This window comes from Eretmochelys imbricata, chromosome 2 (assembly GCF_965152235.1).
Source record: "Eretmochelys imbricata isolate rEreImb1 chromosome 2, rEreImb1.hap1, whole genome shotgun sequence".
In the NCBI taxonomy this organism is placed as follows: Eukaryota; Metazoa; Chordata; order Testudines; family Cheloniidae; genus Eretmochelys; species Eretmochelys imbricata.
In genome coordinates this window covers 105,622,150-105,644,706 of record NC_135573.1, presented here as the reverse complement: position 1 = coordinate 105,644,706, position 22,557 = coordinate 105,622,150, and the positions used below count along the sequence as shown (strand labels likewise).

Below are 22,557 nucleotides of genomic sequence, written 5' to 3'. Positions count from 1 at the left end.
AGTATACTCTGCAAATGTAATTAAAGTGCCATTTACCCCTTGTACCAGTTTATTAATATAGAGTTGTGAAATAAAACCAGATGTAACACCAATCCCTATAGCGACTGACTGGGCACATCTGCCAGCATGGTACATTGAAGTCAGAGGGCTTGCATGTATGCAAGAGAGGGCAGATTTCGTCTCCAGTTAAATACTTTCAAAATACTTACACCAGCTGCTGGGCTCTGGCCATCCCGAATCCACAGATATGATACAATCCCTTGGTTGTCAGTAGACCGTGAGCCATCCAATGTAATAGAGTTATTAGGAAGCACAAGAATGTGTTTGCCTCCTGCATGAGCCCGGGGAGGACTGTTGTTTTCTAACCACAAAGACAGTAAAGCAGGAGAGTTTTCTCTCAAAAGGTGCAAGATGTAAATGATACACAATTGCAAACACACACAGCCTCTCCACAGTATAATACTCTGCATTTCAGACAGCCAAAGACAACGAAAATAATTCTGTTCAAAAGTGTCAGCAAGGGAGTAGGTGAAATTCAGCCCCAGTGAGAGAAGGCCTACGATTCTCCTGAAGTCAATGAAGCAGTTATGGCAGGGCTGAATTTTACCCCAGGATTACTAGAGTCTAGAAAAAGAGCTACATTACTGACAGGATTACTATTGAAGCGTGCTCCCACTTTGAAAAGTGACCCTGTAAATACGGCACTCTGGGGTTCTATATTTATTCTCTCTCAATTTCCAGATTAGATTTTCTCAGTTTACAAAGAAAAAGATTTTTTTTCACAAGTCCTAGCCTCATAAACTCAACTTGGGATCTGAGAGTCAAGCTGGGTTCTTCTCTTCTTGATCATCTTGTACAGCCTTCCAGAGCTCAAATGAGGTCCTCAGGGGCACCTGTGCAGCCATGTTGTCTTCAAACTATGCCCTCAGCAATATCTGTGCAGCTCCTTTGCCTTCTGTGGGTTTGCACAGGTGTCACCGATTGGATGTGTAATTGGAATTTGGTAAACAGTTCTGTTGATGATGCACATGAAGGAATAGAGACCAGATCTTTCCCCCAGCTGTGCTGGTGCTGCAGTGCTAACCAGCGTAAAAAGCATTAAAAACACATTTTTGTTACTAAAGCCAGCTCTGTTGAGTAAGAAGGTGCCATATTTACAGAGTGGAATGGCAGGTAAGGCTACAAACAAATAACTTGGCAGAATACGCACAAACAAATTTTGTGATAAGGGCCTCAGCTGATTTACATGCAATAGAACACAGCATCTTTAACAAGGGATGCAAGCCCATGGAGATAATCGGCCCCTAAATATTCAGACCAAGAGGGAACAATAGATGCTGGGATTGGCTACCCCCGCCCTCTGCATCTCCCTATTAAAGATGAATGTAAAGTGGAGGGTGAAGTGTAGATTGCATTTTTCTCCAGAGTTGTACTTTGGCCACTCCTGTTATATAGTGCAGGACAGCAGAAAAACAGCATTGTAACTACAGCAGGGCTTTCTGCGGGGTGAATGTGGGGCAAAACACTGTTTCTCTGTCTCTGTCCTACAGATGAACAAACACATAATTACTGTGAGATTTTAGCTGGAACTTGAGCCTGTGTTTGAGTATTATTTTAACCACACAGGCAGCTGCTGCTAACTTTGTGAGAGTGCAATATTATTCTATTCACGAAGGATACATGCTGAGGTTAACACATTCCCATGGACATTTATTAAACAATTAATAAATATATTTGCATATGTAATTAACTTAAAGAAAGTCCTAGAAGTAACGATATTACAGTCATATAAGAAACAATATCTCTTGATTAGATATTGGTTTTAGTCCAGTAGGTTTCTCCGAGTTCCCTTGAAACCAAATCTGTAATCTAGTTCTGTACTAATTTCCTCCCATTTTCTAAATGATCAACATAAGTCACATTGCTTTGCACATGAAGGGGTGATTCGGCTTACCTTCCTTAACTGTAACAGAGAGTGTAGCTGTGCTGCTTAATTCCTGATAATCTTTCACTGTCAGTCGGAAGTGATAGGTACCAACCTGTAAACCAGTTACAGTTGCCACTGCTTTGTCAATGTTTCCCATTTGCACAGTGGTTGGACCACTGAAACAAAACACCACAGGAAAATAATCAGGACAAATTCTCCCCTTCGTGTCCCTCCGTCATTCAGTCTATTTGTATTTGTAACCACAGTGTCTAAGCACTGACTGTACTGGAATTACACCAGGCATGAATTTGGCTCACAGAATTTGAATTTTTGTATCTGTTTTAGAGATAAACTAAGGGTACGTCTACAGTACGAAATTATTTCGAAATTATTCTATTTGAATTTTCGGAAGCTATTTTATACATTCCGTCTTCTGTGTCCCCACTAAAGCACATGAATTCGGCAGATTGTGAATTCTGGGTTAAGCTCCCAGTGCATGGTGGCGTAAAAACATTCTCGCGGGTGTTTCTGGGTGTGTGTCATCAGAAAGCTATGGCAGACAATCGTTTCGCGCCTTTTTGGCGTGCAGACACCATACTGCTTTCAGCAGACGGTGCACCGCTGCTCTTCTGCTACTATGAATCCACCTCTCCAACTCAACTCTACTTGGCCATCATGAACCGAGCAGCACAGCTTCCGCCACCAACTCTGCTCTCCCGCTATTGCCACGCTTCCGAGCTTCTCCATGTTGTCTGTCCTGGGCTCCCAACTCCGTGAAAGCCACAGAAGACAACCATTTTCCACTGTTGTTTGGCTACCATGAACCAAACAGCACAGCTTCCGCTGCCACTCTGCTCTCCTACATTTCGCGCCCTTTTTCCAGGATTATCTGTGCAGGAGCCATAGCCATGGAGCCCGATCAGATCTCCGCTGCAGTTTTGACCATTGTAAATACCTCGCGCATTATCCAGCAGTATGTGCAGTACCTGCAAAACCAGGCAATGAAGCGACGACACACAATTACTATAGTGATGAGGACATGGACACAGACGGCACGGCATGTGGCGATTAGGAGATCATGGTGCTGTTGGGCCAGGTTCATGCTATGGAACGCCGATTGTGGGCCCAGAAAACAAGCACAGACTGGTGGGACTGCATAGTGTTGCGGGTATGGAATGATTCCCAGTGGCTGCAAAGCTTTCGCATGCGTAAGGCCACTTTCATGGAACTTTGTGAGTTGCTTTCCCCTGCCCTGAAGCACAGGAATACCAAGATGAGAGCTGCCCTGACAGTTGAGAAGTGAGTGGTGATATCCCTGTGGAAGCTTGCAACGCCCGACAGCTACTGGTCAGTCGGGAATCAGCTTGGAGTGGGCAAATCTACTGTGAGGGCTGCTGTGCTGCAAGTAGCCAATGCAATCATTGACCAGCTGCTATCAAGGGTAGTGACTTTGGGAAACGTGCAGACCATTGTGGATGGCTTTAATGCACTGGGGTTCCCTAACTGCGGCGGGGCGATAGAATGCATATCCCTATCTTGGCCCGGGAACACCAGGGCGGCCAGTACATAAACCGCAATGGGTACTTTTCCATGGTGCTGGAAGCACTGGTGGATCACAAGGGACGTTTCACCAGCATCAACGTGGGATGGCCGGGAAAGGTGCATGACTCTCGCATCTTCAGGAACTTTGGTCTGTTTCAAAAGCTGCAGGCAGGAACTTACTTCCCAGACCAGAAAATTACTGTTGGGGATATTGAAATGCCTGTAGTTATCCTCGGGGACCCAGCCTACCCCTTAATGCCATGGCTCATGAAGCCATACAGGCACCCTGGACAGTAGTAAGGAGCAGTTCAACTATAGGCTGAACAAGGGCAGAATGGTGGTAGAATGTGCATTTGGATGTTTGAAAGCGCGCTGGCGCAGTTTACTGACTCGGTTAGATCTCAGCACAACCAGTATTCCAATTGTAATTGCTGCTTGTTGTGTGCTCCACAATATCTGTGAGAGTAAGGGGGAGATGTTTATGGCAGGGTGGGAGGTTGAGGCAACTCGCCTTGCGGCCAGTTTTGCACAGCCAGTCAACAGGGTAATTAGAAGAGCACAGCAGGGCGCGCTGCGCATCAGGGAAGCTTTGAAAGCCAGTTTCATGACTGGCCAGGGTACGGTGTGAGAGTTGTGTTTGTTTCTCTTCAAGTTACCTGCCCCCATATATATATTAAAGGAAATAAAGTCACAATTGTTTAAAAACCATTCTATATTATTTGTGGCACAAAACATTGAGAGAAATCGGAAGCTAGACGGGGAAGGGAGGTATTAGGTTAGGGGGGTGGAGGAGGAGGGAAGGACAAGTCCAGAAATGAAATCAAAATTTAGGATATGCCAGCTTTCCGCTGCTTGTGCGGGTCCCCGTAGCCTCCCCACCCCATGTTCTTGGGCGTCTGGGTGAGGACGCTATGGAACTTGGGGAGGAGGGAGAGCGGTTATTCAGGGGCTGCGACAGTAGTCTGTGGTCTTGCTGCCTTTCCCGCATTAGATCCACCATACAGCGGAGCATGTCAGTTTGCTTCCCCATGAGCTTGACCATAGCATCCTGCCTGCTGTCATCGCGCACGTCCCTCCTCTCTTCGTATTCATGTAACGCTTTACGTGACTCCGCAACAGTTTGCCTCCACGCATTCAACTGGGCCCTATCAGTGCGGGAGGACTGCATGAGCTCGGCGAACATGTCGTCCGGAGTTCGTTTTTTCCGCCTTCTAATCTGGACCAGCCTCTGGGACTGAGTAGATAGGGGCTGCATTGAAACATTTGCACCTGCTGCAGGAGGAGAAAAACGGAGGGTAGTATTTTAAAAGATACATTTTAGAGAACAAAGGGAACACTGTTCCTCAGTGAAACAGGCAATTCATAGCACACAGCACATATTCTTTCTGTACAAGGTCTCATTTTGCCTCTTATATTGAAGTGCCTGCCACTTTCGAGTGAGTAAGCCATCACATGCAGCCAGGCAACAGAATTCAGCTTGCAGGCAGTGGCCAGGCAACAGAATTCAGCTTGCAGGCAGCCTGCAGGCTGTCTCGGACGATCGCTTCACACAACACCCCCCCACACACACACACAGAGCGGGGCTCCGATGAAGCTCTGAGCAGGGAGGAGCCCTTTAAACTAAACGTGAACAGCCCAGTGTGGCTCCGATGAGGTTCTGAGAAGGGATGAGTCCTTTAAACGAAACGTGAACAGCCCACGCGGCTGGTTTTCCCCCAACCCCAACTGCATGGCTCCGATCAAGCTCTCACTCACCAGAAGTGCCTCCAGGGTCATGGTCTGGGAGCATGCTTTGGGAGTAGGGGGAGGCTGTTGGCTCCAGCGTTAAGAAGAGTTTCTGGCTAGGGAGGAAAAACAGATTCCCCACTTGCCGCCTGTGCACTGTCCTCCTTCTCCTCCTCTTCGTCCTCCAATAACTCATCCTCCTCGCTCTGTGCAACTCCCCCCTTGCAGGTGTCCACGGACAGTGGTGGGGTAGTGGTGTCGTTTGCATGCAGCTCATGGTAGAAGCAGCATGCATGGGGCTGTTACCCAGAGCGCCCGTTCGCCTCCCTGGCTTTTTGGTATGCTTGCCTGAGCTCCTTGATTTTTGTATGACACTGTTCTGTGTCCATGGAGTAGCCTCTTTCTGTCATGGCCCTGAAGACTTTAGCATACGTATTTGCGTTCCTTTTTTTGGAACGTAGTACTGCCATAACAGATTCATCTCCCCAACATGCAATGAGATCCAGTGCCTCCCGTTTGGACCATGCTGGAGCTTGTCTGCGAATCCAGGACTGTGTGGTCTCTTGAGATGGTGGACTCTGCATGGTTGCCTGTGATGGTGGACTGTGCTGATGGTGACCAAACAGGAAATTCAAAAGTTCCCAGGGCTTTTACTGCCTACCTGGCTAGTGCATTGGAGTTCAGAGTGTTGTCCAGAGCTGTCACAAGGGAGCATTCTGGGATAGCTCCCGGAGGCCAATACCGTTGAATTGCATCCACCGTACCTGTAACCCGGAACTGAGATCTCAATTTTAGCACTACTCCACTTGCCGAGGTGCAGTACAGAAATCAGAGTAAAGAGCCCTTTACATCGAAAAAATTGGTTTGGTCGTGTGGATGGAACCAGTTTTATTTCGAGGTAACTTGGCTAATTCCGAAATAACGGCGTACTGTAGACCAGGCCTAAGGCATGCAGAGGTGCCCATGGTCACACATCAAGTCACGAGCAGGAAAAGAATCCAGGAATATTGATTCCCACTCTCCTGCTCTAAAATTTCAGCAACACTTATGGCCACATTTGCTGTAATCATAGGAGTTCCACACTGTCACTAAATATACTGAGTGCCAGCAAACCAGATGTCTGCTGCGTCACAAGTGTGATAGCTGAATGGGTTCGTATCTGTTACTTTTTATTAAGTATCTGGTCACTTGCTACAGACAAATGCAATTACAAAATTTTGTAAAATTTTGTAAATCACTGTCCAAAGAGGTTAAAGTTAAAATACTTAAACATAAAAACAGTCCAGTCCAGTCTGTTGATGAAAGCCTGGACTTAAACATATAGAGGATTTAAGCTATCATTCAGTCCACTGTATTTACTGAGAAGTCTAGGAACATACAGGGGTAACTGTGTATATTACTGATGTGCAAGCCTCTTGTTCACTTTTTAATGGGAGACATGAGAGTTCCTGCCATTCTTTTTACAAACCTTTGTTTGTACTAATCTGCCATGACTCATTACAAGACATAGGCAGAAATCTCACAGGCTTTCAAGTTGAATCTGACACTCCTGTAGGTCACTACCAGACATGCTGCTAATCCCCCTTAGCAGAATGGCACTTAGATGCAACAGCATAACATGGCACCAGGAAATCCAACACCTTTTTGCTTTCATATTTTGGTTGGAGGTGGGGAGGCAAAGGGACCCAGTATCCAAATGAGATCCTTCCTTTCTTCCCATTTTCTTCCTGGCTGTGTACAAACGGTGGTACTTTTTGTGAGAAAAGCTACTCAAATTTGTAAATGTTTGTAGGATCAGGGCTGGTTTACAGTGAAAGAAACAGTCTGAAGGGTTTTCCAATCAACATTGTGGGGCATTAGTTTGCTCTGTTTAAACCTTTTACATATTCTCACTGCCATAAAGTTTCCATCCCATCCTCCACCAAGCAAAGCAGCATGTTTCCCAAAGTTATTCTTGGCCTTGCGTCTCCTTTATAATAGGGTTGGATACTCTTTCAGCCAAGCAATTGGACTAACCTCATTTTTACTAGATACCTGATATTTTCCCAGTGATAGAAAACAATGCCTTGGTCATCATGACTTTTGCTTCCGTCCAGTGTAGTGCTTTCTACTGGAAATGTTAATTCTTTATCTGGACCAGCCACCGCTACTGGAGGACTGTTATTTTCTGTAAAAATCATATTTAAAAATACAACTAATCAGTCACTGTGGAGGTTATCAATCACTGGGGCCATTTTTAATGAATACAGAGATTTAGATAAGCTGCGCACATTTGCTCAAAGAATATGAAGGCAAGGATCCCACGGGTCTGGTTTATAAAAGAGTCTGCAAGATCCTCTAGGGTGTTAGTAAGTAGTTCTGCAGAAACCCTACAGTGGGACAGATTCTGTCTGGCATTTAAGGGGGTGCACAGAATGGGGCAGGGCATGTGGAGATCTGCCCCACCCCCCCAGTGTCTTTTTTACAGTCACTTTTTCTGGCACAATCACACTTAAAGAGCTTTGCATCTTCTCATACACAACATTCAAAAATGCTTTGCCCCATCAGCATCGGGGTATTTTTTCCTACTTTATCTGTGTTCCACTTAAATATGCTCCTAGTGGGCACGTGGGGTCAGATTCATCCAGCCCTGTGGAAATCCACCGACTTCCACCAACATGAATATGGCCCTTGATCATAAAAGAAAGAATCTTGAGCCAGATTTTAATCAGCAAAACGCTATTGACTTCAATGGAGTTATGCCAATTTACGCCAGCTGAGGATTTAATAAGGCAATGTGTTTCCTAGGATTCTTCTTTCAATCGCTGCTGTTACAGTTAGATCACAGTCATGATCCCATTTCCCAGGATATTGGCTCATCCTTAGATCACATTTCATGAGCAAAATTTTCATAGTGTCATGCTGTCCTCAATTTTAAAGGCACAGACATGGGCTGCATTTGGGATTTGTGTTCTTGATCACTGCAGTAAACAGCTATAGTAGAGCTTTACTGCAGCATGGTCATCTGCATAGAACTCTGTACTCTCACGGTATGTCTACATGGCAATTAAAAACCTGCGGCTGGCCTGTGCCAGACAACTAGGGCTCACGTGGCTCAGTCTATGGGGCTGTTTAATTCTGGTGCCAACATCTGGGCTCGGGCTACAGCCCAGACTCTGGTACCCTCCCACCTCGCTGGGGCCTAGAGTCTGGCAAACTCATTACCCAGAGAAAACCTTCATGAAAATCTGATGAGACCTAGACCATTTGGAGTGTCCATCAGTCAGCTTCAAATCCAGAAGATAATTTGAAAGGGGAAATCTTTGAAAATTCATAGTGCAATTTTCCAGCAACACTTATCAAGCAAGCCTATTGAGAATTCAAACCACAAAAGGAATCCTGAAGGTGAACTGCAGAGCAAAACAAAAATTGAAAGAAGCACTGATTTATGTGCCGAATGACCTCGCTAAGCGGGCTGGCTGTGCAAGAAATTCAGCACAGAACTGCATTTCAGCTTTCCAAAAATCAGTTAAAATGTACCTCTGTGCTGAATGCCTCATGCAGTCTGCTTAGTGGGAGCTTTCAGCACAGACGTGCTGTAGTCTATTTTTATTTTTTACTTTGCTGTTCACCTTTAAAAGAAAAAGCAAGAGAGTCTCTGATGCAGCCACCATTGGATACTCTGTCTGCCAGCTGAGAGATTCAGTGCAGAAGCAACTCAGGTAAGCAGGGCCTTCAAGAACAGCTGTAATTATGATGCTGATGTATCAGCTACAAAGCTAAAGCTGTTTCCAGTCTACCTACCAGGCTGTACAATCACGGTGACCTCAGCTGTGGACCGCTGTCTCGCTGAGTCTGTAATAGTCAGCTGAAATGTATAATCTCCTTCCTGCATTGCAGACAACTGGAGGTATGGAGTCCGCACTCCCTAGTCATGAGGTAAAACAGAAGATTATAGGAGATGAAGAAAGAAAAATCAAAAGGTTCAAAATGGTCTAAGCAATACAATTTGGTATAGTAGCCAACTAACAGTTTTAATTCATAACAACAACAAACATTTTGTCTGCTCAAATGTGTCTCAAGGGAAAAATAGATTTAAAAGCAAATTTCAGATACACTATTCAGACTCTCTTATGCAAACAGACTAGTCTTTCCTTTGTAGTCAAATTTAAATTTCTTATTTTGCTATAATTGCTGATTTTAAAAACAATAACAATGAACAACAATTTCTTGTGCAGCATATTTACATTCATAACTAACAAGTAAAATGATCATCATTATTATTATAATTTCTTTTGTTTCCTTGATGATATGTCTTTTTATTTAAACACAGCAAAGCTGTTTAAATGTAATATTTGTAAAAAGAACAGCTTCCTTCAGTTAATATGAACACGTAGTTGAACTAAAATGTCATTAAAATGAAAAAACAGATCTGATTGCATTCATATTGGGAAGATAATATAGGTTTATGAGGGCATCTATTTTATATCAATAAGACATCTTATAACATTATATTGTGTATTGTACATTGTCTTCTAGTGAAAATGTCAATAAAGAAAATATACAGAAGGACCAAATCCTGGGCCCACTGAAGTTAATATCACTAATATCATAATAAGTTATGTCACTGACTTTACCTCTAGGACCAAATCCTGATCCCACAAATTGCCCATCAGGTACTCTCTCATAATGCCCATCACACAATTAATAGTGTGGTAATCTGATATTTAAATATAAATGTGTAAAGGGCCCATTATAGCTCACGTCCCAACCACCATATTAATAAGTGATCATTTGTGGCATCATAACAATGCATGCTGTAGCAAATTATGATGCAACACCACCTATGTCTTTGAATAAAGATGTCATTTAAAACTATCTAAAGTGTAATTTTTATTATCAATTAACCAGAGCTCATTTCTGTACTAAAAATCAGCTACTGGCAAATGCAACAGTCCTCACATCCTCAGCTTTGTAGCCATGAAGACTATTCCCAGTTCTTGAGCAGAAATTGTAACATGCCATTGCATTTCAGCATCAGATAATTGATGAGCCCATTAGACATATTGAGCCAGGGTCCCATTCACACACGGGAGTTGCTTTGGGCTGTAATAACTCCCAGACCTATAGTTCCAAGTTGTACAGACACCTGCTTTCTCAGACTTCGAGCTTGTCAGCACAGTTTCTGTACCACTGTATCAATTTAGAAATCAATAATCGCTAAAATCAGTGCAACCTTCTATTATGAACAGTTTTAGCAGTAGAAAGCTGCTTATATGAATGGGAATAACTCAGTCCATGTTAAGGGTTTGTACCAATTTAATTATAATCCGTTTCTAAACTAATATAATTATAGTGGTACAAAACGAGTGTAGACAAGCCCTGAAACATCCTCATTTTCAACATGGACAAACCCATCTATCCTACAAAAGTGGCTTCTGTGGTTCAGATGATCTGGGAATTAATTAAGTCAACTCACTGCAGAGTTAAGATCTGAGGCCTTGCAGAGTGCAAAAAAGCCCTGGATAATATTCATTAAAGTGAGTTCTTAAAAGGGAAAACAGCCATAAAAATTAATAGAGTAAATTGGCTTAACTTTAATATGACTGCACAATTTTACTGAGAGCGGAAGATACTGTTATGATGAATGTTGAGGACTGAAGCTGATGGATCTAAAAGCTGCCTTCCATTTATGACAAAGCAGTTAAGCTGCTTTTTGGAGTAAGAGAGGGGAAACAACAGGAGCCACCACCCAAATGATAGGCATATCAGGCTGGTCAGAAGCTGATCTATCTAGGTGGAGGGATTTCACTGGGGACTGAATGAAAACATAGGGGGCTGGGTATTGTTTGGGTACTGCCCTTTCTCTCTGTGGGAGAAGTAGCCAGCCAGGGAAGCACTGGTAATGTGTGTCAGAAACCATGATGGGGACGGAGCAAGACCATAGCTGGAGCAGGACTAGCACCAGGGCTGGAGCAAGACAATGCTGGAGCAGGCTAAGGCAGGTAGGGGAGAGTTCTCAACCTGGAGTGACATTGAGCAGACTGAGCTACTGTTCCTCCTCTGAGGCATATATACCTGCCCTGAAAGTCACCAGACTAGTTCCTGGCTTGTGGACTGGCTGGAGCCTAGCAACGGAATGACTCATCAGTGCATGTGGCTTAATCAGACTCTAGTTCAGGGATGACTCATCACCTTACAATGTGGCCCTGAAAGAAAGCCAAGTGAGAGCTTTTGGAGCAGAGTGCTGGCTGGAAAGAGGTTTGGAAATGTGAACAAAGAAACTGCCCTCTGATCTGTTCCTATTGTGTTCAGGGAAACAGGATTTTGTGTATATTCTTTGTACATAAACGGGATTGAGTCAAAGAAATACTTGACCCCACCATCAATTTCTCCTCCTAATGGAAACAACTTGCAAGACTTTGAATGCTTGAGTCAGAAGGGATAATGCTGCTGTTAACAGCTGGATCCAAGGAGAGAAATTGGGAGTTGGTATTCCTGTTCAACCAAGAGCGAACAAATAATGAAGCTGCTCACAGAAATCAAAGTTGGCCAAAATAAATTAAAACAACACCAAAGGGAATGAAAACAAGATCTACAGATTCTAAAAAGAATTTAATACAAGAACTGCATACTTTGCAAAGGTCAAAAGGGGTAACCATACATTTAAAATAACAACTAGCAAACGTGGTGACAATTTCTAGGTATTTATTTGCTCAAATTAGAAACAAAAGATAAATCAAGCTTTTGATATTAAAGAAGAAGTAAGCTTACCTGCATTGCTACTACTTTGCCTTTACTTTTGGAGCTAAGCGACCACTCGTAGCTGACAATCTCATGATCATCACTGCTCTGGTTTCCATTCAGTGTGATGAAGTTTTGAGGCAAAGTTATTGCCTGATTTGGTCCTGTGTTGGCAATGGGTGGGTAATCCACTGGTTTGTTGACTGTCAGAGATGCAATTGTGGAGTTCACTGCTCCATCTGAATCAATTACTGTTAACCTACAGGAGGAAGGAGGATATTGAAAATCCATTAGTTTGGATTTCTGCCAAGTTCAGATGCCCATGTTTCTCCTGCAACAGGAGATGGCAAAAATAACACCTAAAACAAAGCAAAGTCAAGAGCACTTTCCTACCCTAAGGTAAAGTGTTTCTAATGTGATGAACTGCTACAAAGGAAATCCAGATTCCTATACTCAGGTCTCAGGAAAATGATAAGGAAACGATTTCCAAACACTGCCTTGCACGATACTGAAAATATACCTGAAATTTTTAAAAACTCTCCCCATTCTGGGGTACAGGTGAAATTTTGACTCCATTTAAATCAATGGCAAAGCTCCCATTGACTTCAACAGAGCCAATATTTCATCCCCAGTCCCAAATTCCTAACAACACTTACTGAGTAAGAACCCAACAATTTTAGCTCTCCATCTGAAATGTATTAATTCCTGTTAATAACTGAAGAAAAGATTGTTTGAGAAGTTCTGAAATTAGATACCAGACACAGCAAAGGTGAAGTAATTAACATTCATAGTGTCCTCTTTTTCCTTTGTGGAACTAAAATTATTTACTTTAGTGGGATTTAGCAGCATCCAAAATTTTTGAAGACAATGTCAATGGAGGCTAAATCACAATACCAAAACAATGAAGTTATATTACTGCTAACAATAAACAAAATGGAAATCCCATTATACTTTAAATTGAGATATAAATCTACAAGTGAATGAAATTCTGAGGGAAAGCTACCTGGTTTAGGTACTTATACTGTGCTCCTCATTGTGGTATCAGAACACATCTTTAACTGAGCTCAGTTGTGCCTAATGTACATAACGGAACACTTGCAGGGAGTGCACTTTGAAGCTTTCCACAAAATTCGACAAACCAGTATAAAGCGATTTTATCATAAGAGGAAGGATAGTTTTGCAGTGAAAGCAAAAGGACCAGAAGGTAGGTGCTCGGAGTTCCATTCCCAGTTTTGCGACAGATTGCCTTTGTAACCTTGGACAAGTCACTTTAATGTCTCTGAACTTCAGTTTCCCTACCTGTACATGGGTATAATAAATGGTCACCTGACATAGGTCTTTTGAGACTTAATTCATTATTGTATGAAGAGCACTTTAAGATCCTTGCTCGGAAGGCATTCTAGAAGCATCCCCAATATGGGCAACGGGTCAATTTTCGGTCTCATTTACACCATTGTGAATATGGAGTAACTCATGAAGTCATTAGAGCAGCTCAAGACTTGCGTCTGTATAACTGAGAACACAATATGGACCTATATGTCAAAGCAAGTATTAGCACACAAAACTCGCACAGAGCACCACACTTTACACACATGTATGTGAACTCTCTAAGTTCCAACACCTCAATGATGTTATGTTATTAAGCAATTTCATAACAATTGATTTTATATCAAATTTAGGGCTCACTTTAGCAGGCAAATCACCTGTTGAAGTCTGTGACAGTCCTGCCTATAAAGGGTGTGCAAGATTGGGCCCTAAACTAGAAGTTGCTAGAAAATGGAGAATTTATCATACTGAACAAGCACTCAGAATTACAATGGCAATCTCTGCTTTTGCACAGAAACCTGGATTGGCTCCAGTTTCAGCAGGCTATGCTGGGAGTCAAATGGTAACAGTGAAAAGGTTTTACTGAAGAAGTTAATGATTCTTGCAATATTGACTCACCAGAGTGCTTTGCAGTGATCAGTCTCCTAATCCCATCCTGTCTACAGTTAGTTCTAGAGCATGACTACAACAGTTGACTACATACTGAAACCAAGGACACTTTTCCAACTTGTGGAATGAAAAATAATGAAATGAAAACAGTCTCTCCTCAATTATAGAAAACATTGCGGAGGGTGGGGGTTGGGGTTGAGATTCTGATATATCATTTTACATAACACCACGGTGCAAAGCAAGTTTTGATTTGCTGCAACATGTCAGTCTTGTGAAATCCATGTAAGTGTTTCTGCATTATCCTACTCCCTCAGATTCTGCAACAAGCTAAACTTAGGGGTACAATTTGCCAAAGCCATAGCCCTCTGTTTGAGGAGGCAAACATCACCACAAAGAATATTGTTTATTTGTATTACCATAGCACCTAAGAGCTCTAGTCATGGACCAGAAACCCAGTGTGCCAGGCACTGTACAAACAGAACAAAAAGATGGTCCCTGCTCCAAAGGACATACAAAAAGAAAAAAAATCTTGAACTGAAATCATGATGTGAGGCTTGAAACACAGGAAGAGGGAAAGCACCTCACTTACCGGAAAGTGTAATTTCCAGGAACAAGGTTAGACAAGTGCAAAACAGGTGTGTCAGCTGATGCCTTCTGTTCTCGCAAGGGACCTTTAATTTCCTCCCAGTGGTAACTCAGTATCTTAGTGTCATCTCTACTTTCTATACCAAGTAAAGAAAAATACCAGAGTCTGGTATTAACACCATGAATATTAAAAACCTCTCATACTAAGAAACTTTAATTGGTTTTCTATATTTATCTTTTCAGACATGTTCACACACACGAATGCACAGAGCAATCTCAATTTGCTGACAGGTATTAAACCACAACATCTGACCCACAGCAGTATTTCCCTATACTTAAATAAAGATAGCTCCTGGTTATGTTGAGGTAAACGTTGATTTTTTTAAATGGCAGCAAGTCTATAAATATGTAATTGTATAATATGGCAATTACATTGAGAAGGGGGTATATTTAGCTTCCTTATTCCATTTTAAAAAGGAAAAAAATCATGAAAGGATATATTATACCAAAAGACCATAGGTAATTCCACTCCAGCACTTAAGGTAGCTATCTATTTAGACCTCAATCATGCTTAATTTTAAAATATGCGAGTAGTTCAAGTGGCTTTTTTGTGTTCAATGAGACTACTTGTGCACGCACGTAAAGTTAAGCACATCTGTAAGTGTTTGCATGATTGGGGCCCAAGGGTTGGCGATTAAATAACACCAATAAAAACAGAAAGAACAGCTCAGATGATGATGAAGAAGAGTGATATTCAACACAAAACAGAGACAAAGCAGAAGGAACAAAGGCAGGCAGGAGCCTTTAGAAAGCTTAACTCAATACTACAGCTGTGAAGAGCAGGAACAGCTAGAAAAGCAGTTGTAGAAGAGGTCTCAGCATCGCCTATGTCACATGGAGAGATTTCCATACTGGCCCTGAACAGATTGGCATGAAGGATGACAATGGGAACTGGAGGAAGGACAGGCTATGAGATTAGTATGTCTGTGGATCCAGTGGCTCCCAACACACTGCTCAAGTGGAGAAGCAGCTGAGGGGGCTGCACCAGAGCCCTGCACCCTGGCCCCAAATTGGAGGATGACTTTCATCTTCCCAACCTCCCCATACAACTTGATTATGTGAAGTCTGATTGACTGAGCTTTCTGTAGGTGAAGAGAGTAGAAGGAAAGAAAAAGAGTGAGCTCAAGAATGGATTATTCCATAATGAACTTCATTCAGCCTCACATTTTATACACGTTCAGCCTGATTATCTCCCGCCATGCTCCTTGTTTAGACATACATGCCCTGATTCAGCAAGGTACTTAAACACATGTCTAACTTTAACCACATGAGTAGTTCCATCGACTTCAGTGGGACCATTCACATGCTTGAAGTTGGGCATGTCTTACATACCTAGGTGAATCAGGAGCTTATCCCTATGCAAAGCGAACGTAAAACACTACCACCAGGAAGAGTGACTTGATAGCATTCCCCACTCACATTCCCAGGCATAAATGACTGCAAAGTGGTGGAGAATCAAGGCCAAACTATATGGCCATGTTGCTTTCCACTTGAAAATGGATCCAGAGAGAGAAGCTTTCATATTTAAAAAAAATAAAAGGTAAACAAACACTAGAACGGAAACGATGGGGCTCAAATTTCCTGACAAACATCATAACCAAGCACCGTTGCTTCATCAATAGGACACAGATAGAGGATGTAATGTTATAAGCATATAGTACCGAGGCTCTTATATGATAAGTAGGAGATGGTGGTAATAAACTAAATGTACCATCCATACGAAACAACATTACAATTCTATATAAGGATTATAGTATAAAAACAAAGAGTTGTCCAGTACATACGACTGCCATCAATGAAGGTAGAAGTTGTAGGCAAAGACACCTCCTGTGCGTTGGGGGAAGCAACTGCTATGGGTGGTTGGTTTACTCTGACTGCTGTGTGAAAAAGAGGAACAGAAAACTCTTGTTTAAAGAAGACCTGCATAGAACTCTATTCTGCTGAGAGAGCTATCTGCCAGAACGATAGACAAATCAACATCCAACCAGTGAGCAGGAAGATTAATGCTTAGGCAGTGGGGAAAATAATGGAGGTTGTGTGTGAAATCAGATAGATTGTTAGGTGGAAAGTTTCTATTATTTTCTATGGTAAGAAGCTAAAGAACAGCACTTAAAACTTCTTTTCTTAAAGAACTATGAGCTAGATAATTAAACAGGAGGAAACTGATCAGCTTTGCTCAATATATTGTCTAACACTATCAGAAAATTGATTTCCTGCAAAGTTTGAGAGCTGCAATGCAGTTAGCTGGATACATGAAGTAATCCATGCAGTTTTGGAGCCACACTGCAGGTCTGTAAAACAGCAGTCCCGCTAACCTTAAATTTAGGATCCAGAGTGTGAGTGATTAGGGAGAAAGAATGATATGCTCAAATACCACTACTGGTCCAGATCCTTAGCCCAGGCGAAGTCCCCTTTGTGCCACTCTAGCAACACAAAGTGGATTTAAGGCCACCCCATTGGAGTATCTAGGAATTTCCCTGATGTCGGGGCATGCCCTAGTGACATAAAGCTAGCACAGGCAGCTCTAGAACACCTGCTGTACCTTCTGGGGCACTGTAGGGCAGGGCAGGGGAAAGGATGTTAGGTCAGAGTGCACTGTGCTCCAGCAGGCCTAGGCTGGAGACTATTCCAAATGGCCTAAGTTCAATCAGTGCTGTGGCTGCTTTAACTTGTGAAAGGGGCCAGTTCAGCACCGAACAGCTGGGGGTGGTGGTGTATAGGGAGACAGACAGGTGAAATATTGCCCCTCCCCATAGGTGCATGGAGCTCCGGAACAGCTTGGGATTCCGCACGCTGCACTTAATTTAATTTAGAAAAAATTCCCTGAAGAAATGTGTGGTACTGAATACACATATGTGTGTGTGGTTAGGCAACTAGTGATTCTTTTAAACCACTAATGAAGCTTTAAAAAAAGGTGGCGAACGAGCCCTTGCGTTGAAAAATTTAGCTACTATTCCGGCAAACTGATTTACCTGGTTTGACAGTGACATTTACAAATCCTTCTCCAAATCCGTTTTCACCAGAAACAGTCACTTTGAAGGCATAGAGGCCTACTGAGAGCTGAAGCACAGAAAAGAGTGTTTCCAGTTACAGGCAGGAATTTCACAGAAATCATCTGAACATTTAAAGATTTGCCTGTCAGACTGTAAACAAGCAACTTGAAATCCAGGGCTCCATCTATAAAGGCATGCACAAAGCATGCTGGTCATTGCCCAGTGGTGGGGATTGAGAAGAAGCCACTTAAGACACATTTACTTTGCCCTAAAAAGCAGTTCTCAACCAGGGGTCCGAGGGCTTCTGGGGGCCCACGAGCAGATTTCAAGGGGTCCGCCATGCAGCACCGGCATTAGACTCTTTGGGATCCAGGGCAGAAAGCCAAAGCCCCGCCATCCAGGGCTGAAGCCAAAGCCTGCACAATTTAGCTTCACAGGGTCCCTTGTGGTGTAGGGTCCAAGACAGTTGCCCTGCTTGCTACTTCCTAATGCTGGCCCTGGCTTTGATGTGCAGAAAACCAGTTGTTGTGGCACAAGTGCGCTGTGTGTTTTTCACGGCATGTTGGGGTGGCCTCAGAAAGAAAAAGGTTGAGAACCTGTCTTAAAAGATCATCAGACTCCTCTGAAAAACTTGATATGCCTAGTGAAGACACTGACATGGGCAGAGAAAACAAGGGAGCCTTGACAGTCCGTAAAACAAGAATAAACTTCTCTGTGATGCATAACATATAAATTAGAAGGACCGGAGGTCCCATTTCACTCTAACGCTATAGCTCACCAACTTTTTCTTTCTGTTCAGGAACGTTAGGACAGATCCCCAGCTGATGTAAACTGAACACGTAACAGCTCCACGGTCTTCAGCAGAGCTCTGCTGATTCACATTAGCTGAGGATGTAGCCTTTTAGCTAGCAGGTAGAATTGACTTATAAACCAACAATCCCAGAGCCGATCTGATAACATGCTGAGGGAAGCACAACTGAAGTATTCATAACAAATCAAAGATGCCTCCAGTGCAGACCGCAAAATGTCATGCAGCAATTATGAGAGTGTAGTGGGACTAAACTACGTCTTGCTTACTTGAGAGAGTTTCAGTGTCTGTGTACGCTTTCCTTCCATTTCACCCTCATAGTCAGCAGGGTGACTGATCAAGCTCCACTCATAGCTGTAGGCTGTTTCTGGGCGTGAAAAATTGTACAATTATTAGCCTTGCCTTCAATATAAACAACTATACAGACACATGGGGAAAAAATGAAATGAGGCTAAATGTCTACAATGCAAAATAGTCAGAAACAATGACTTAATAAAAATATAAGAACCACATACTGGGTCAGATCAATGATCCACTTAGCCCAGTATTCTGTCTTCAGACAGTGGCCAATGCCACATGCTTCAGAAGTTATGAACCAAACAGGGCAACTATCAAGAGATCCATCCACTGTCATCCTGTCCCAGCTTCTGGAACTCAGAGGCACAGGGCACCGAGAGCATGGGGCTGCATCCCTGACCATCTTAGCTAATAGCCATGGATGGACCTCTCCTCCATGAACTTATCTAGCTCTTTTTTGAACTCAGTTATGCTTTTGGACTTCACAACATCCCCTGGCAATGAGTTTCACAGGTTGACTGTGTGTTGCACAAAGAAGTACTTCCTTTTGTTTTAAACCTGCTGCCTATTAATTTCATTGAGTGACGCCTGGTTCTTGTGTTATGTAAAGGGGATAAATAACACTTCCCTATTCGCTTTCTCCCCTCCAGTCACGATGTTATAGGCCTCTCCCATATCCCCCTTTAGTTGTCTCTTTCTGAGCTGAACGATCCCAGTCTTTTTTACTTCACCTCATATGGAAGCTGTTCCATGCCCCTAATCAATTTTGTTGCCTTTACAAAAGGTTGTATTTGCTAGTTATGAATATGCTGTCTGTATGTGTGCATCATTTTTGTATTTGAAGTTATGAATATTGGATATGTACTTGTATCGCAATGTGTTTGATTCTAAGTAGCATCAGTGAAGCATTTGGTCAGCTTCTTGAGAAAGGACTATTCTGAGTAAGTGCCCAACCAAGAAACACTTAACTGACAATGGACTTTGGGAGACGCCAGTCCACATCTGAGCTTTCCTGGGAACATTCAAACTAACATGTAAACAATGGCATCAACCTGCAAAAAGCTGAATCATTCATGGACATGTGACTTGCCCAAGTGGCTACAAACTCCATCTTGTTGCTGTGATTTTGCACAGAAGAACAAAGGGGTTTCTGCCCACAAGAGAAAGAATATAAAAGGCCCTGGAAGCCTCTCCATTTTGTCTTCAGCTGGCTCAAGAGATGGTCTCTCCACCCCAAAGAGATGCATGAAAGAAACTGGAACAAAAGTATGTAACTACGGGGTGTGAGTAACTGCTGGACCCAGGCCATAAGCCACAACGTTGGTCTGAAAAGGATTGGGCCCAGACTAGGAAGGCGTCTAGTCTATGAAAGAAGCTTACTGGGACATCTCTAAGGGTGAGATTTACCTGTATTCAGTTTCGTAATGTATTAGGCTTAGACTCGTGTGTTTTGTCTTATTTTGCTAGGTAACTTACTTTGTTCTGTCTGTTATTACTTGGAATAACTTACATCCTACTTTTTATACTTAATAAAATCACTTGTGCTTATTAACTAACCGAGAGTACGTAATTAATACCTGAGAGAAAACAGCTGTGCATATCTCTCTACCAGTGCTACAGAGGGCGGACAACTTATGAGTTGACCCTGTATAAACTTTATACAGAGTAAAATGGATTTATTTGGGGTTTAGGCTCCCAGAAAGACTGAATACTGGGTGCTGGGAAAGTCCTTGTTACCTGAAAAACCCCTGGACTAAGTGAATCTTAGTTTCTGTGCACTGCAGGGGGCGTGGCCCAACCTCTTGGTCTGTGCTGTAGACGACTGGAGTGTCTAGCTCAGCAAGACGGGAGTGGAGGGAAGCCTTCTCTGGCATAGGGTTTTTTTCCCAGTGGTATCCCAGCACATCTAGTGACAGTCTTGAGGGAGTACCTGTCACCCAACCCGTCACAGTATCATCTGCAAATTTTGACACCTCACTGCTTACCCCTTTTTCCAGATCATTTATGAATATGTTGAACAGCACCGGTACCAGCTCAAATCCGTCTGGGACCCTGCTATTTACTTCTCTCCCCTATGAAAACTTCTGATGTTTGAGTCTGTGATCTGAATCACTGCTCCATATAGTATGCGCCAAGTTGCTGCAACATGCTGTCACTCAGTGATATGAATGGTGGTGGGGGAAGAGGGATGCAAATTAATGGACTCCGCAGGTACTTTAGCATGAGTACTTACTCTCCTCACCATCACTGACACCAGTTGCTGAACTGTCCTGGTGCTAAACACTTATGCACAAAGAATTCATTCTTTGCACCAGGCGATGACAGCATTAAGAAAAGTTCAGCTTAGCGTTCGCAGCCTAAGTTTGTTTTTAGCAGATAGTGTAAGTGGACACATTAGTCCAGATCCTCCCTAGCGTAAATGTGTGTAACACCAGAGGAGGAGCTGGTTAATTAATTTGCATGCTGAAGACAAAAACCACACCCACTAATCTCTAAAACCCCCTTTGAAATGCCCCTCTGCAGCTGGTGCCACAGAGAACTGTCTCCGCAGATGAGAAGGGGAAGTTCAGCCCCCTGGATCCCCTCCTAGTTGTGGCTGTACATACAGCCTCAAAGCCAATCTGTGTTCATGTGTCAATTTTTGTCTCCTTGTTTGAAAAGATTGTTAAATTCACCTGTGCGGGGTGGTGGCACAACAAAGGCATTCAGTTCAACTTCATTTTTTGGTAGAGTCACCTGTAAGTTATCTCCAGCTGACACCACGAGTTCTTTTACTGTATCTGAAGAAGATAAAAGCATTACATTTTAAAAAAACAGAATAAAGGGGAAACGGATTTGAAAAACAAATTGTAATAGGGATTGCATATTTATTGTACATCATCTGGCAACTTTCTGGGGAAAGATGGGGGAGAATTACATTTTCTTGATAAATTATCAAGAATAATCATAATTACAGATTAATCTTCTCTCACCAGCCTACACTTGAGAATGGCTCCCCCTGAAACTGAAATCAAAATTAACTCATTTTTGTTTTAAATCAATGTTTGTGATTCTTCCGTACACCGAGTATATTCATTTTGCTTTGAACACATAAAAATCATAATTCCCCCCCACAGAGCCAATGTGTTTTTCCTTAATAAAAGTATGGAAATTTGGGAGACTAAAGGGTAAAAGTGCTGAATTAGAAAGGACTTGTATGAGAACCGGAGCATGTCTGCATTCAATCTCTATGTAGTTTTTCTCAAGTTTCCCAGTCACTAGTTTTCCATTTCCATCAGATACCTATAGAGGAGACACAGTTTGCTGTCTAAGGGCCACATTTTGGCTAACCCTGTAAATGTGCACTAGAGAAAGAAGAGAGTAAAGGAAGCCCCCTCCAGCCTCCAAACCCCCATACGTGATGCTTCCAGAAAGCCACTGCTCATGTTCCCCAAGTACAGACCAGGAACCAGTTAGCAAAGTTAGAAGCAGTCTAAATCTCAAGAAAGGCATAGCCAGGCAGACTCGGAGCAGTCAGTTCCTGCAGACCTGCTAGCACCCGGAGGTCAGTGCCGACTCTTTTTACAGGTACGTGCTACTGCTTCATGCACTCTCCCTAGAACGCCCTGAGGCACGCTTTTTCTGCAGGATGCCGCAGATTGCATCTGCTCTGCTTCGATAGCTCTACCCAGACTACCAAACCCAACTGTGTCCGTTGTGCTTAAAAGGCACAATTCAGCCCTAAATTCAATCACATGTGTTCTTGAATCAGTCAAACAACTCTCAGTGATTCTGATGACAGGCTTCTGAACAGTTTCTAATGCCTTTGTTCTTGGGAGCATTCCAAAGAAATCACAACCAGCCGAGTCAGAACTAAAAGAGATTACACCAAATAAAGTAACACAACACTTACTAATGCAATAGGAGCTCGCTTTTCCACCAACTGTGTACTGTTTATACATTAGCATGATGCTGCCATTGAC

At 42.9% G+C, this 22,557-nt stretch overlaps 1 protein-coding gene across 1 annotated transcript in view; it reads right to left on the bottom strand.

The window, feature by feature from the left end:
- The window catches only part of KIAA0319 (KIAA0319 ortholog), a 71,711-nt gene that overhangs the window by 19,667 nt on the left and 29,487 nt on the right, over nucleotides 1-22,557 (bottom strand). The window contains exons 5-14 of the mRNA XM_077810564.1: nucleotides 21,271-21,375; nucleotides 18,568-18,665; nucleotides 17,470-17,557; nucleotides 16,282-16,374; nucleotides 14,442-14,574; nucleotides 11,948-12,176; nucleotides 8,978-9,101; nucleotides 7,229-7,361; nucleotides 1,955-2,103; nucleotides 210-361 (exon numbers count right to left, since the gene is read on the bottom strand). Of these exons, the coding sequence (XP_077666690.1) occupies nucleotides 210-361; nucleotides 1,955-2,103; nucleotides 7,229-7,361; nucleotides 8,978-9,101; nucleotides 11,948-12,176; nucleotides 14,442-14,574; nucleotides 16,282-16,374; nucleotides 17,470-17,557; nucleotides 18,568-18,665; nucleotides 21,271-21,375 (1,304 nt within the window). The remainder of the gene's footprint in view (nucleotides 1-209; nucleotides 362-1,954; nucleotides 2,104-7,228; nucleotides 7,362-8,977; nucleotides 9,102-11,947; nucleotides 12,177-14,441; nucleotides 14,575-16,281; nucleotides 16,375-17,469; nucleotides 17,558-18,567; nucleotides 18,666-21,270; nucleotides 21,376-22,557) is intronic.